At 51.1% G+C, this 15,881-nt stretch overlaps 1 protein-coding gene across 1 annotated transcript in view; it reads right to left on the bottom strand.

The window, feature by feature from the left end:
* DIP2A (disco interacting protein 2 homolog A) overlaps positions 1–15,881 on the bottom strand; it is an 84,710-nt gene that overhangs the window by 1,872 nt on the left and 66,957 nt on the right. The window contains 13 exon segments of the mRNA XM_049785490.1: positions 695–818; positions 1,429–1,603; positions 1,733–1,807; positions 2,041–2,098; positions 2,716–2,777; positions 3,310–3,339; positions 4,494–4,664; positions 6,090–6,258; positions 7,310–7,440; positions 8,187–8,296; positions 8,699–8,810; positions 8,910–9,031; positions 13,634–13,757. Coding sequence (XP_049641447.1) covers positions 695–818; positions 1,429–1,603; positions 1,733–1,807; positions 2,041–2,098; positions 2,716–2,777; positions 3,310–3,339; positions 4,494–4,664; positions 6,090–6,258; positions 7,310–7,440; positions 8,187–8,296; positions 8,699–8,810; positions 8,910–9,031; positions 13,634–13,757 — 1,463 coding nt within the window.

Here is a 15,881-nt window from a genome sequence, read left to right as displayed (position 1 = left end):
TCTGTCTGGTCAGTGGTAAAGGCTTTACCTGTCTCAGTGAGCTCCCTACACAGCAGACACACAGTCATGGAAATTGGGAAATTTAGTTAAAGTCAAAACAGTACAGAAGTGTGTGATCTCATGCTTCACCTGTATCATCCATCACTTGGTTTAAAACCAACTAAGAGGGGGCCGGAGCAATAGCACAGAGGTAGGGCATTTGCCTTGCACGTGGCTGACCCCAGACGAACATGGAAAAGTTTGATCCCCGGCATCCCATAGAGTCCCTTGAGCCAAGAGCGATTTCTGAGCGCATAGCTAGAAGTAACCCTAGAGCGTCACCGGGTGTGGCCCATAAACCAACCAACCAAACAAACAAAAAAAAACAACTAAGAGGGCAAGAGGAACCAAGAGGATAGAGTGGCTTGGAGTGGGTTCAATCCTGGTACCACCTGATTCTGTGCATAGAGATAGGAGTAGCCCCCGCAACACTGGCTGAGGTTCCAAAACAAAAATACAGAAATGAAAAAGTAAAACTGGCTGGGAGTGGAAGCATGGGACATCTTATCTCCTGGGAAAAGCACAGAAAGGGCAAGACCCTGATGGGAAGCACAGAGCATTGCATTTCTTGGGAAGACGGGGTGTGCGGGGTGTGGACAGTTGATGGCAAGCACATAGGGCAGGGCCAGCGGGGCCACGTGACAAGAACGCTCACCACTCAGCAATGCTCCGGTGTGCTCGGATCACAGATGTCTCGATGTCGATGGGGTGGTACCTCATGCCTCTCAGCTCCAGCGTCTCATCCAGAGAGCCCACGACATACAGTGCATCATGCCTCTCTGAAAGCACAGATCCTCCTCAGAGCAGGAGCCTGAGTGCTCAGGTACACACGTCCTGCACAAAGAGCTGCAGGCTCTTACCCTGAGAGTCCAGCTCTGTCCTGCAGCAGAGTCAGCACATACAAACATCTTTCAAAGGCTGGAGAGAGTGGACCAAAGTGAAGACTCATGTCTAGCATGAGGCTGATGCCAGTGCAGCCAATACCACAGGAGGAATCCAAGAGGCCCCAGAGCACCACCAGGGAGCACAAGTCCTCCCCAGAACTGCACAGCAGGGCCCGAGCAGCACCAGCTCTCAGGCCCCTGCACGGAACAGCCAGGTTGAGTCCTCTAGGACCTCTAAGAACTACCAGGGAAACCGAAAAAGAACTTTAGAAGTTCCTACTTCTGGAAACAAAGACACCACGGAGCTGGCCTGTGACTGACTACCTGAGGTCAGAGGTCCGGTCCGGATCTCTCCATATTCACTGAACTCAGCAGAGGTCAAGCTCCAAGGACAGGAAGCAAGAGCACACAGAGAGCAGCAGGCCCCAGAGAGCAAGTTCCTCAGGTGTGAGAGACTGCAGGAGCTGACAAACAGCCTGATGCACCGCTGGCCCCTGGCTCTCACCTCCACTGGCATCTGTGAGCTCTGTTCTTCGCAGAAAGCCTAGGTAGCCAGTCCTCGCCCAAATGGTCTGGGTGTCTCCAAAACTCAGTCGGGCACTGAAGTGGTCGGCGTGCAGGGCCTCCTCCCCGTACACTGTGTAGTAGCCAGTAGCATTGTGGGGGCTGCTCACCCAGATCTGGAGGGCAAGGACAGAGGGTCAGCACACCGGGCAGAGCTCAGACATGCAGGGAAAAGGGAGCACCTGCTGACACAGAAGCAGGGTGAGGGGAAGAGAAGCCACAGTGCCACTGTGCCCGGCATTCACCTCGCCCAGGTGAGAGTCTCCTAGGGGTCCCCTGGTCTCCGTATGGGCAATGATGACCTTCACTCCCGGGAGGATCTGAAGGAAGGAAACAGGAGATCGGAGACTCTTGGGTTACCAGGTGGGAAACCAGCCCAGCTCTTTAGTACTTAAAACACCAGGAGATGTTTGTAGGTTTTTTTTAACAATGGTGACATATCCCCCGTCTCTTCCACACCCTGACCAAGAAAGCCCTTTCTGCCCTGTGACTCAACGTTCCCTCTGTGGTGGACAACCGGAAGAAACAACGATGAAGGCTCAGCTCCCATTACCTTTCCAGACTCTGTCAGCGGCAGGCTGTGTGGAGATCCCCGTTCCACCAGACGCACCCTGAAAAAGAACACAGGAAATCGAGAACCAAGCTGACTCCACAGAGTAGCTTCCAGGGTGGTGTAGGTGGTAAAAAGCTGCTTCCTTCTCTCACACCTTGCTGGAACCTTGTGAGGTGAGTGCAGGTACCATGGGCCTTTCCCTACCTACTGTGCTGCTCAGGTACCAACGCTGCCTAGACTCTTTTTCAGGGCCTCCTAGGGCCAGCGGGCACCTGCCCTGTGAGTTCCTCTACCACACACAACAATGCTGTGCCCATCTTTGCCACTCCAGAACTGGGACTCATCTACCACATAAGGCTGAGTCCTCTGCGAATGATAGCATGCAAAGTCGGTGCTTCCCATTATTTGTTTATTCTACCCCACAAAAAACTCAGCACCAAGTCTGATTCCTCCTTGTGTGGGAATGGCTGGAAAGTGGACCCCCAGGGGGGACCTCGGGAAGCAGGATGTGGGGCCACACTCCCCCAGGAGAGGCCTGAGCCAAACCAAGCCCTGCATTTCCTCAAGCCTCTCTTAGACACCAGCCTGCTTCTCTCTCTCTCCATCCTTGCCCTGTATCCATCAGCCAGGTCCTTGCCCACGGGTCCCAGCAGCCTGGTGGGCCGGACACTGTACCTGTCGTGCCGCAGTGCCCTCATGTCCACGTAGACGGTGGTGGGGTCCGGACCCGCTGTACCCTGGAGAAGAGCAGCAGAGACCCCATTTCTCGGAGTGTCCATAGTGGAGCCTCCCACAGGACAGCTCTCGGGGTGGGGCCCGGCCCAGGAGCAGTTCCTCCCTTAGGCTCACTGATGCCTCCACCGCACTTGAGCTGCTCACAAAGGGGCGCCAAGGCGCACAGCCCCACATTTCTACCCCCCATGGCCTCCAGCCTGTAGAGACACCAGAATAGGCTGAGCCACGGCCTTTCTGACCGAACTCTCCTACTGCCTGGTCCCAGAAAAAGGACATTGAGTTCCACTGGGTCAGATAAGACCAGCTGAGTTTGGGCTCGCCGTGCTCTGGAGAGCTGAGACTGCATAGTCCTGGTCTCCTGGGGACCAACACTGCACATTACAGGGGCCCATCTGCCCCGGGCACAGAGCCTTCCGGAGTCCTTTTCTCTTCGACTTGGTCAGTTGTGACTGTCACGTAATATCCACTGTGAGCAAAACCATACGGTTCCCCAGGGGGAGCGCAGAGATGCATGGGCGGAGGTCATGGGCGTACCTGCTCAGCCAGCTTTCCCAGCCTGTTGGGCTGACAGAGGCAAAGGGGCCAGCAGAGCGAGACAGGGAGACAGCACAGGAAACAAACAGAAAGCAACAGCCACATGAGAAACACAGGAGAAGAGACAGCAAAGGGGCCCCTGCATCTCAGAGCCAACAAACTATCCCACCAAGACCAGAGTCACCAGTGAACCCACACAACGAGCAGAAGAGTCCAAGTGTTTGAAGCACAGGGCCACAATCCCTACAGATGGTTGCTAGTTTCCAGTTTGTCTGCACCTGGCAGGAGTTGGAGAGGCCCACTGAGGCACAGGATCTGCAGTCTTCAGGGAGGGGGAACTGCTCTGAGGGCCAGAAAAAGCCAACCGCCCAGGCCCCTTGTGAGCCCGGTGTGCAGTGTGGAAGTTTTCAGGAGACAGAAAAGGGCCTGCATGGGAACTCTAGATAAGAGCCAGAGTCCCCAGAGCAAGTGGCCTGCTCACCAGGTAGCATTCATTTCCGAAACTTCAAATTCTGGTCTTTTCTTTTGTGTGGGGGCCACACCCAGCGGTGGTACTCAGGGGTTACTCCTGGCTCTCAACTCAGATAATACTCCTGGCAGGCTCGGGGGATCATGAAGGAAGCTGGGGACTGAACCTGGGTCAGCCATATTTAAGATAAGTGCCCTATCTGCTGCATTATCACGCTGGCCCATTTCAAGGTCTAAGCACAAGGGAGTTTGAGGCAACACAAATAATCACATCAGTAGTTGTTTCTATCTAAGTATGCCTAGAAGTTAAGAGAATAAGTTCACTACTGCTTTAACATATTAGCTATTTATTACATTCAACTTAGAGAGTCCAGAGATGATAGCATTTTAGGTATAAGAATTGAAAACGATTCATTTGGGGTCGGCATGTGCCCAGAGTGTTCAATCCTGGACACTGCATGGCTGTGAAAGGCCCTGATCCCAGTACCCCCCAGAGCAGCCCCATAGCACCACCTATTTGTTTTAGGGTTAGAAATGTGTTTCCCCCCCAAGGAACCTCCCCATCTTTTTACATCCATAAGAAGAATCTTTCCAAATGCAATGCTCACAGGTCTCTGAGCTAGACAACTATTGGAAACGAAATGTCTGAGGACAGGGGACAGACAGGGGACAGTAGGTACTATTCCTATTCCTGAGCCCATGAGGTGATGCCCTACCTGCAGGCAGATGGCCACGTTGACCCTGCAGCCGAAGGTGGTGCTCACAGCGCGTGCGGGCAGGCCCAGGTCTTTGAAGAGCTTGCAGAAGGACTGCGTCAGGGCGATCCGCGGCCGCTCCTCTGCGACCACCATGCATGTACGCACACAGGACAGGCTCACCCCCTTTGTCTGGGTAAGGAGATGCTGCCTCAGTGGGGTTCAAGGGCCCAGGTGGTCTGGCCTGAAGTTTGAGTTCACAAAGACCCAGCTGGACACAAACCTTAGGGGCCTGCTGCTTTCTTTATTTGATTAGTCATAGTGAAATTGCTATATTATTCAGGACTGTGATTCAGCACCCATCCCTTCACCAGTGCCACTTCCTTCCACCCTAGGCTGATTTCTTTGTTTGATGTTTGGGCCAATCCGGGCTCTAGAAAAGTTTACTCCTGATGGGGCTCAGGGGACCCTATAGGATGCCAGGGATCAAGCCCGGGTTGGCCATGTGCAATGCATGCACCTTAACCACTGTGCTATCGTTCCGGCCCCTAGGGTGCTTTCTTTCTTTTTTTTGGGGGGGGGGGCCACACCCGGCATTGCTCAGGGGTTACTCCTGGCTGTCTGCTCAGAAATAGCTCCTGGCAGGCACAGGGGACCATATGGGACACCGGGATTCGAACCAACCACCTTTGGTCCTGGATCGGCTGTTTGCAAGGCAAACATCGCTGTGCTATCTCTCCAGGCCCAGGGTGCTTTCTTTATTAATTTTTTTTTGTTTTGTTTTTTGGGTCACACCTGTTATTACTCAGGGGTTACTCCTGGTTCTGTGCTCAGAAATCGCTCCTGGCAGGCACCGGGGATCATATAAGATGCCGGGATTCAAACCACCCTCCGTCCTGGGTCATCTGTGTGCAAGGCAAATGCCCTACCACTGTGCTATCACTCTGGCCCCCCCTACGGTACTTTACTGAGTCCTGAAAATTTCTCGATATGGAAGCACAGGGGCCCTTTGCACCCACACTGGCCTTTTCAGACACCTCCCTCTGGATGTCTAGCAGTAGCCAGACTGTGTTCTGCAACAACCTCCGAGTCCTCCTATCTGTGGCCTGATCCCTTGTGCCCCACCCCATTCCTTCCTCATGGTTTCTTGATGAAGGAAGAAGCCTGGGGGAACAGCCAGGAGGCAGGGAGAGTTTCCCTACTATACCTGTGGGGCCCAGGTGGCCAAAAGTAGCCTCTACTTCCACAAAGCCCTGCTGTGTTCTGGGGACACATTGCATGCAGTCTTTTTTTTTTTTTTAATTTTATTTATATTTTTTTTGGGGGGGTCACACCCGGCAGTACTCAGGGGTTACTCCTGGCTCTATGCTCAGAAATTGCTCCTGGCAGGCTCAGGGGACCACATGGGACACTGGGATTCGAACCACCGACCTTCTACATGAAAGGCAAACGCCTTACCTCCATGCTATCTCTCCAGCCCCTGCGTGCAGTCTTGTACTGAACCCAGTCTTCTGCTCTGCCTGTATTCAGCCCTGTGGACACTTCTCCAAGCCCTGCGGGTCTCCCTCCAGGAGTGGGCTCAGAGCCCTGCTCAGGTGAGGGCAGCAAACAACTCACCCTGAGGAGGCCAGTCTGCGTGCCCAGGCCTTTGGTGCACATCTCCATCACAGAGTAGGAGCAGAAGGTGACACGCGCCTTGTACTGGCTTACGGCCGACAGCCACAGGGACACATTGCTTTCCAGCTCCAGTGGGGGCACCAGCACTGACTGGTGGCCTGAGTAGACACTGCGGGGAGGATCGGTTCAGAAGGTCATTTCAAGGCTCTGTTGATGGCTTCCTTTGCAAGGACATTTCATTTTCCACTAGAGCAGAATAAGTGTTTTCTAACAGAACCAATCTGCCCTCATGTCATTTTTAGTGGAAAACAGAGTGAGACACTCTCTCTCCTGGAAAACAGGGCATGACACTCTCTTTACTGGTCTCACTCACACGTCAGAATACCCAGGCCAGCTGCCTGGGGACTCACTAATCTGCTTCGAGGGTTTGATGGACAGTGGTCTCCTCAGTATTTCTCATGGGCTATGCCGGTGCCCCATTAAAAAAAGTGTATTTACTATCCTTTCACTTAATTTTATTTATTTATTTTGGTGTTTGGGTCACACCTGGCAGCGTTCAGGGGTTACTCATGGCTCTATGCTCAGAATTTGTCCTGGCAGGCTTAGGGGACTTTATGGGATGCCGGGATTCGAACCACCGTCCTTCTGCATGCAAAGCAAATGCTCTACCTTCATGCTATCTCTCCGGCCCCAAATAAGTCAACCACAAATAAGTCAACCATTTCTGCCCAGAATAGCTTGCTGCTTTTTCTTTCTATCTTTCTTTCTTTCCTTCCTTCCTTCCTTCCTTCCTTCCTTCCTTCCTTCCTTCCTTCCTTCCTTCCTTCCTTCCTTCCTTCCTTCCTTCCTTCCTTCCTTCTTTCTTTCTTTCTTTCTTTCTCTCTCTCTTTCCTCCTTCCTTCCTTCCTTCCTTCCTTCCTTCCTTCCTTCCTTCCTTCCTTCCTTTTTTGGTTTTCGGGTCACACCCAGCAGCGCTCAAAGGTTACTCCTGGCTCTACGCTCAGAAATCACCCCTGGCAGGTTTGGGGGCCCATATGGGATGCTGGGATTTGGACCACCCCTTTCACTTAATTTTAGACCCAGACTCCAACCCACTCAAGCTCTGGACAAAGTCGTCCAAACGTGTATCTCTGGGATCTGGGAAGGGGGATCTGTCGCAGCACAGACATTCCCTGCCTGCAGGTACAGATGGGCAGCCAGGGACTCCCTGACAAGCTCACCTGCACAGGCACCACAGGGCAAAGCCAAGGCCACAGTAAGGGTCCAGGCAGATGGCGATCTGCCTTGAGGGGTACAGTTCACACTGCAGTTTGATGGAGCGGCACAAGGCGCTTGTGGCTGCATGTGACATCTGTGGAAGGAGTCAAAGCTTGGTCAGTGCCGTGAAGGAGAGGGTTCATTTTCAGACAGGTTCATGTCCTGCAAGAAGGCTGGCTCAGGGTCCCCATGGACAACACCCAGAAGAAAGCACACTTGGTCTCACAGACAAAGACTTGTTGGGTCCTGTTTACACCTTGATTGGTTATCAATGGATCCTCAAAGAGCTCTCAGAATGAGAAATTGATTCCCACTCCCCTATCCCCTTGGGGAAGAGGAGATCTTGGTAATGTTTATCTGCAGCGAATAATCCACACAGACAGGAGGGTAAAGGGGTAAGAAGGTTGGATGCAGAGTCCTTTGTCAGCCTACTACCAGCTCCAAAAAACACCTGGAGCCAGCTAGTAAACTCTACCAAAAGACCCGGAGCACTTTGCTCCCAGGCTATTTATTAGGCTCTCAACAGCGCCCTCACCTGGAAGGTAGTAGGTGGGACAACAGGCAGAGATAATAATCTTATGGAAATGCTTTCATATGTAACAAGACGCAGAACAGTCATGGGTTCAAATGGACTCCTGGACCCTGTGCCCTGGAGCTGGTCATGAATGAGAAGGCTCACACATCACCACAAAATATCCAAGTGCACATGACTCAGCAACTAACTTATACCTGAAGATACTCTTTGGAGCCATGATAAAAGGAAGGGACTATGCACTTGTGCAAACACCCTCCAAGCAGCATCCATCAGGGCTGCTGCCCCAGGAGACCACCCGGACTCACCTTCACACCCGCCAAGATGCCCGTGGTAGACACGCTGAAATCCAGGTATGCGAGTACCTCAGGTGTGGAGGGCCTGAAGATACTGGCCACTCTCTTCTTCGGTAGATCATCTGACAGACACGAAACAGGGGAGGCTCAGAAAGGAAGCTGGACGGATATCAAGTCAGAACACGACAGAGGAGCTGCTGGACATGTGGCAGTGCTGTCTCCACTTCTAAGGTGTGGGTCTAGCAAAATACAGAGTGAGCCCACTTGACCACAGAGCAGGCACATTTGTCCATAGAGGAGTCAAGTGAAGGAAGGGCAAGAAGGTTGCAAACCTACCTAGCTGACAGGGGTTTGTGTCAACGATGGGGACAGGTATGAGCGAGTAAATGAGCAAACAGATGTGCGTGCGTGCGTGCATGTGTGTGTGTGTGCTCGCGCGCGTGATGAGAGCAGCTTTGGTTAGGCATGAACCGCTGCTCTGGGTATTGCTTTTATAGGGAGGCGTTGGCGTCGAGAACACAAACCTGTATCTAGGATGGTGGGCCAGGCCCTGACGTCCACAGCAGCTGTGGCTTCCTTGGACTTCAGCAGCCTCATGATGGCCTGTGTGGTGAGCACGCACGCAGATTTGCTGACCTACAGACACAGGAGCTATGGGCCCAGTGGGGGAGGAGGGCACCCCACCTGGGCTCATCTCCCACACAGGGTCCATCAGCAAGGGCAGGGTGCATGCACCTCCACAATCATCTTGACAGTAGGAAGAGTTGTGGCAAGGTTCTGAGGGTGTGGGGGGCGCACGGTCACAGGTACACAACCACAGTACAAGCAGCCGTAGAAGGCGGCGATGAGGTCCACTCCTGGAGAGACATACAGCCAGAGGCACACACAAGTGAGATTGTACCTGTGCAGGGAGGACTGAAACACGAGCACCAGCCATGCTGGCATCCCACTAATAGACTGTGGACTAGGCCTGATCACCTGCTGCAGGCGGACAGGGTGGAGTGTTCGCTCCTTTTAGAGAGGCTCTTCTCCTAGGGAGGCAGGATGTCCTGGCCTTGTTCTCAGTCACAACCACATTCTTGTTTGTTTTGGGGCCACACCCAAAGATGTTCAGGGTTTATTCCTGGCTCTGTGCTCAGGGATCACTTCTGGTGGGGCTCAGGCAACCATATGGGATGCCAGAGATCAAACCTGGGACTGAAAGCTTCCTCCAACTGTGCACTCATTCACAGGAGTAAGGACAAGTTTGAACCATCAGGAGGTGGTGCAATGTCCCTGCTGTTATCTTGAGAGCTGTGTGTGATGTGGAATAAATGAATCAATACGGGATATTTGAAGTCCATAATGAGCTCAGTCAGAAAAATCAGGATTCCAGCATGGGAAAAGTGTGTGTGTGTGGGCGGGGTGTCACTGAGATAACAGGTTAGTTAACAGCATCTAACTCTGATTTTGAACTAGATGTAATCTGAGAACTTTGTGACCCAGAAACAAGAGGCACTTTAGAAGACCAGGAGCAGCTGTGAGATTAGTGCTTATGGGGAAAGTGACTCTTAGGCTGAGGCAGGAAAGGCATAGCTAGGTGTAGCGCGCGGGTCCCAGCAGCCAGCTAGGAGTCTTCTGGGGCCCACTCAGAGACAGAAATGTAAGATGACCCTTAGCTATTAACCCCAAACAAAGGCGGACCCCCTCAGCTTCCTTTCCTTAAAACTCTCCTTTGATATGCAAAAGCCTACCTGGATAGGTCCTTTCCTTTCCACTCTTCTCCCTCCCTCCCTCCCTTTCCTCGCCTCTCCGTCTCCTCCTCCTCCTCCTCCTCTCTCTCTCCCCCTCCTCTCTCTCCTTCCCTCCCCGCCTCCTGTCTCCCCTCCTCTTTCTCTCTCTCCCCATCTCTCCTCTCCTCCACCCCACCCCCCCTTGCTGTATGGGTATTGGTTTAAATAAAGAAAGAGCAGTTCTGGCTTCTGGCAGACACCGTGAGAGAGAGCCATGAGAAGCCACTGACTCCATTACTCTTTTCTCGCTGGCTATTAATCTTTCCTGCTGCTTCAGACTTGTCCGCCTGGGGTTGGAGATAGAGTGCATAGAGTGATCTCACAACTCGTGGGTTTTATATTGTAAGAAGCTCCCACTGAACAGAGAGGACAACCTAAGCTTTAGTAGAGAGTTAGGGAGATGGTTCAACAGGCTGGAGCACAGGATATGCATGTGGGTACTCCAGGGTCAGTGCTTGAAACCACATGGTTCTTTGGGCACTGCTTGGACTAACCTCTGGGTGCTGCTGGAAGAAACTCCTGAGTATTTCCAGGTATGGCCCCATCCCCAAAATATCTCTGTATTTAACAATCTAATCTGCAACCCGAGTTAATATGTGCATTATGTTTAGTCCACAGATCCCTTTAGAGTAGATCAGAAAACAAAGCTCATGTGACTGAAAACTGATCAAAAAATCTTACTCTACCTTCTGTATGTAAACTCTCAACCACTGTGAATACTGGATGAGAAAACGTTGACCATCAACTTCACAGCGAAGAAATTACAAGAGGCCAGAGTTGGAGTCTAGCTCTCAGAGCCTGGTGGAAACAGCCCCTGTGGTGGCTGCGGTTGGCTCAGACAATACCCATATGTTCCCAGCAGTTCTGCACACACCCTGGTTCCAGAGAGGACTGAGGGGATTCTGCGCCCCAGCACAGGTGCTCATTCCCTATGAGAAAGGTCGGGGAGCTCCTGCAGTGAAGAGATTTAAAACGCTGAAGAACCTGGCAGACATCCAGGACAAGGAGTACTTGTCCGTTGACCAGACCATGCTCCAGGCGTGGCATACCACTCGTAGTATACCAGAATTAGGATAAGGCTGCTGGGGACTGAGCTGGGGGCATCTTACGCATCTTAGAACGATACTTTCTAGTATCAGGTGTATCTAGATAGTAGAATATTAATTCACACCCTACTATTAACCCGGAAACAAAGTCAGTCCTCCAACTTCCTCTTTTCTTTAAACCTATCTCTTTGATATTAAAAGTCCACCTGGGATCTCACTGGAACCCTCCCCTGCCAGGTTGAATTTGTTCTGGAGAATAAAGACAAGTATCAGTTTGGCTGGATAGGCAGAGACACCACGAAATGAGAAGCAAACTGACTCCATGACTCTCCCCTGACTGGCTTGGCTTATTAATCCTTTGCAGCTACCTGTTTCAGACCTGTTCACCTGGGATTGGAAATATGGTGCATTGGGATGTATTGGGATGTATTTTACACGAGCGACTTATCTAGTATCTCTATTTACTAATATCTACTATCTTCCTTTAGGTGGCTTAAGGAAGTTGGCTCTACATTTTAAAGAAATGCCTAGATGGGCCCGGAGAGATAGTACAATGGCGTTTGCCTTGCAAGCAGCCGATCCAGGACCAAAGGTGGTTGGTTCGAATCCCGATGTCCCATATGGTCCCCCGTGCCTGCCAGGAGCTATTTCTGAGCAGACAGCCAGGAGCAACCCTGAGCAACCCCTGAGCAACGCCGGGGTGGCCCAAAAACAAAACAAAACAAAAAAAAGAAAAGCCTAGATGGGAACAAGCCACTCATAAAGCTCAATAACAAAAGACCAGTAACTCCAACCAAAAAAGTGGAGAAATGAACAGATACCTCTCCAGAGAAGAGATATAGAATACAGTAGGCAAGAAAAATGTGTTTTGTTTTTATTTCCTTTTGGGTATTTTTTGGGGGGAGGGTTGGGGCCATATCTGGCAGTGCTCAGGGCTTACTCCTGGCTCTGCACTCAAGATTATTCTTGGCAGGCTCAGTCAGGGACCATACAGGATGCCGGGGATCAAACCCAGGTCAGTCCAGGGCTGACAGCATGCAAGGCAAATGCTGTACTGCTGTGTTATTGCTCTGGCCCCAGAAGAAAGTGTTTACTAAAGAGCATTCATGTCACTGGTTATCAGAGAAATGCAAATGAAAACAACAATCTATGATCTCACACCAGTGAGTATGGATGGCATAGATCAAAAAGGCAGAAACAAGGGGCCAGAGCGATAGTACAGTAGTAGGGCATCTGCCTTGCATGCAGCTGACCCAGGACAGACCTGGGTTCAATCCCCAGCTCCCATATGGTTCCACCAAGCCAGGAGCAATTTCTGAGTGCAAAGCCCGGAGTAATTCCAGAGCGTCACTGGGTGTGGCCCAAAAACAAACAAATAGAGAAAAAATGGCAGAAACAAGCAGTGCTAGTGGGAATGTAATTTAAAAAAAGGAGCTTTTTTTATGCGATAAAAAAAAGGAGCTTCAGGGGGTGGAAAGGTGGCACAGAGTATTGCCAGCACTAGCCTAGGACGGACTGCGATTCGATTCCCTGGCATCCCATATGATCTCCCAAGCCAGGAGCGATTTCTGAGCACATAGTAGGGAGTAACCCTAAGCGTCACCATGTGTAGCCGAACACCTCCTCCCCCCAAAAAAAGGAGCTTCACCCACTGACAGCAGGAATGTTGTTGTCTTTCTGGATACTATGGAAAGCAATTTAAAAAAACTAAGGACAGGGCCTGGAGAGATAGAACAGCGGTGTTTGCCTTGCAAGCAGCCGATCCAGGACCTAAGGTGGTTGGTTCAAATCCCGGTGTCCCATATGGTTCCCCCCCCCCCCCCCAGGAGCTATTTCTGAGCAGACAGCCAGGAGTAACCCCTGAGCACCGCTGGGTGTGGCCCAAAAAACAAAAACAAACAAAAAAAAAATGTAAGGACAGAGCTCCCATATGAACTTGTGATTTCACATACTGGCATCTATTCTCAAAACACAAAAACATTAATCCAGAAAGACATTTGCACACCTGTGTTAGTTATGGTGCTTAGTACGACAGTCAGGATAGTGGAACAAACTAGATGTCAGATGAGTGGATAAAAAAACTGTGGTATAAAGGAATGATAGAATGCTACATAGCTTTAAGAAAAGAGCATCATGCATGTGGAGGAACTAGACAGCATTATGTTAAGCAACAAAAGACTTTGGAAGGACAAATACCAGGTGATCACACTCAAGTGTAGAATATTCAAAGACTAAACAAGGGAACAGACATTTTCCAACAATGACACCCCTTTGGCCTTGGATCACAAAACTGACTGCCACGCTCTTCGGGGAGAGGAGGATGCAGACCGGACTCCAGTGGCAGCACATAGGCAATGGTGGAGGGTCATAGGTCATGGGCACTTTGGCGGGGCAATAACTGTGTATCAATACCATATTCTGTATCACTATGGTAACCATCTTACCTAAACTATACTTACAAAAGTAAAGAAAAGTATGGGTGGCCAGAGAAAAAAGTTCAGAGAGAGTAAGACTGTATCCAAGCTACATCCTCCCACTGGCTGACTTGTAAGGAGAGTAGTTTCCAGAGCCCTAAAGGCTCTGCAGTGTCAGGAAGACAGGAAAGTGCACCGAGTGATGCCAGTGCTATTCCTGTGATTACCTGGGGGATACACCAAAGCCACATGGTCCCCAATACTCAGTCGTGCCTTTTCCGTCAAAGCAGCGGCCACCCTCTCGGCCCGTTTGTGCAGCTGGACGCAGGTGGCAGTGCTCGTGACTGTGCCCTAGGAAAGCAACAGGGTCAGTGCGGAGCTGTGGTGAGTGGCCCAGCACGACAGGGACACTCCCTGTGCTAAACTGATACGTACTGATACCCTCTGTTCTCAACAGTGGAGTGGGGCAGACAGAGTGGCCAAGAAACACTGACTGCTATCTTTTCTGGAGAGTCTAAATGGGATTCCCAGTGCTTTAACAGGGAGGGAAGAACAGGCCTCTGTCTTCTTAAGATGGGAGAGGCCAAGTTCATCCTAGGATATGACTACTACAGAAAGTCCTTTGAACCTTTTGGTGAAGTATTTCAAATTTTACATTACAGAGAAAACTACACTGAATTCGATTCTTACTGCCTATTAATACATTGCTGCATTGCTTCCATTTCTCTGTAAAAATAAATTAGTTGGCATACTAACCCAATTCCATCACTCCCTCCCACTGCCCTGAAAATAACACAGACAAATGTTGTAACAGACATCGATGACTAAACCCTATATGGCAAAGCAGTGGTCTGTGTCACCACAATTTGCTTTCTTCAGCGTCTCCTGGTGCAGAGCCTGTGCTGTATGTGTGAGGCCCTGGTGGGGCTTGTCCCCATGCCTTGCTGCACCATCCACTTGTCTATAAAGGACCCTGAGGGAGGCCTTAAGGGCCAGGATCAACTGTGCCCTTCGCTCTACTGACCATGTTGGGCTTTTCTAGTCTTCCAAGAAGCTGAGGAGCATCTCTGTGACCTTGGTGCCGTTCAGTTCAATGTCCTGTGAACACCCCAATTCTGCATGCTGTGAGCTATCAGCCCGGCACACCATATCTGATTCTCCTGCAGGCTTCACTGCTAAGCCAGACCAGACCCCTTTGCCAAGCTGGGTGAACTCAGCAGCCCAACACCCAGAGTCTGTGATCCCTAAGTAGGGCCAGAGGCATCTTGGGGAACCCAGAGCAGATGGTTCCAAGAGAGGAAGACGCTCAGCAGTTATGAACACATGCCTGGGTGGGAGGACATGGGCCAGTCTACTGTGGATGTCTCCTCTCCATAGAAGGCTGTGAGCTCTGTTGCTTCCCTCGCAGAGTACATCCTTTGTGTGTGTGTTTTTGTGTATATGTGTGTGCATGTGTGTGTGTGTTTGTGTGGTCATACCGGCTGTGAGCTCTGCTTCTTCCCTCGCAGAGTACATCCTTTGTGTGTGTGTGTGTGTGTGTGTGTGTGTGGTCACACCCGGCGTCACTCAGGTTGGTAACCCCGGCTTTGCGCTCAGAAATCACTCCTGCCAGGCACAGGGGACCATATGGGATTCCATACAGAATACATCCTTGCTGCCTGCCACCCCTCAGCCCCACTCTGCCAGGTGCTTGCCTGTAAGTCAACAGAATTCTCACACTCGAGACACCTTTGGGTCCTCACCATGCCCCCACCATGGTGGCTTGAGTGAGCCACGGTCTGGGTTGTCTGCTCACACACTCACTCATCCCCTTACAAGCCCAGAAATGCCCCGATGGCTCCATCCTGGCCAGGGTGTCCCCCTGTAGCCTGGCCTTACCTCCCCACTCCTCAGCACTGAGATAAGAGGTTGGTTGTATGATTTTCAAATGCTCATTGTGAACTGTGCATTTTCTTGGCCTACTGTCGTTACTGCTTACAGCTTGATGGCAAGTGCCAGCTCTGTGGGTCACCAGCAGGGAACAGGGACCCTTCTTACCTTATGCAACTCATCATCTGAGTATCAACATCTAAGTTTTGAATGAAGCAAGTGGTCAGTGGCTGCTGGGAGTAAAACAAGACAAGCTAACTCCCGGAGCCCTTCTGTCTGAATGAGCTCGAGGGGGCAATCTTGTTAGAGAACTTGGTACCTTGCCAACTGGCTCATGACTGGGCATGAGGACAACAACTTCTCCTTTTAGCAAAGTGCTCCTAGTGATGTGTCTGCACATTCAAAGTGCCCGTGGAAGGCCAGAAAGACAGTACAGCAGGAAAGGGAAGTGCCTACATAGGGCAGGTACAGGTTTGGTCCCTGAGCACAGAAGGTAAGTTCTGAGCAAATGGATGTGGTCCCCTAAATCCCAAAACCAATAAGCCTGGGATACCCACTAGATGCTTTTGTTTCTGGTTTGTTTTTGTTTGGTGGCCACATGTGACA

This window comes from Suncus etruscus, chromosome 13 (assembly GCF_024139225.1).
Source record: "Suncus etruscus isolate mSunEtr1 chromosome 13, mSunEtr1.pri.cur, whole genome shotgun sequence".
Classification (NCBI taxonomy): domain Eukaryota; kingdom Metazoa; phylum Chordata; class Mammalia; order Eulipotyphla; family Soricidae; genus Suncus; species Suncus etruscus.
Note: the sequence above shows the minus strand (reverse complement) of the source record. Positions and strands in the feature narration are given on the sequence as shown.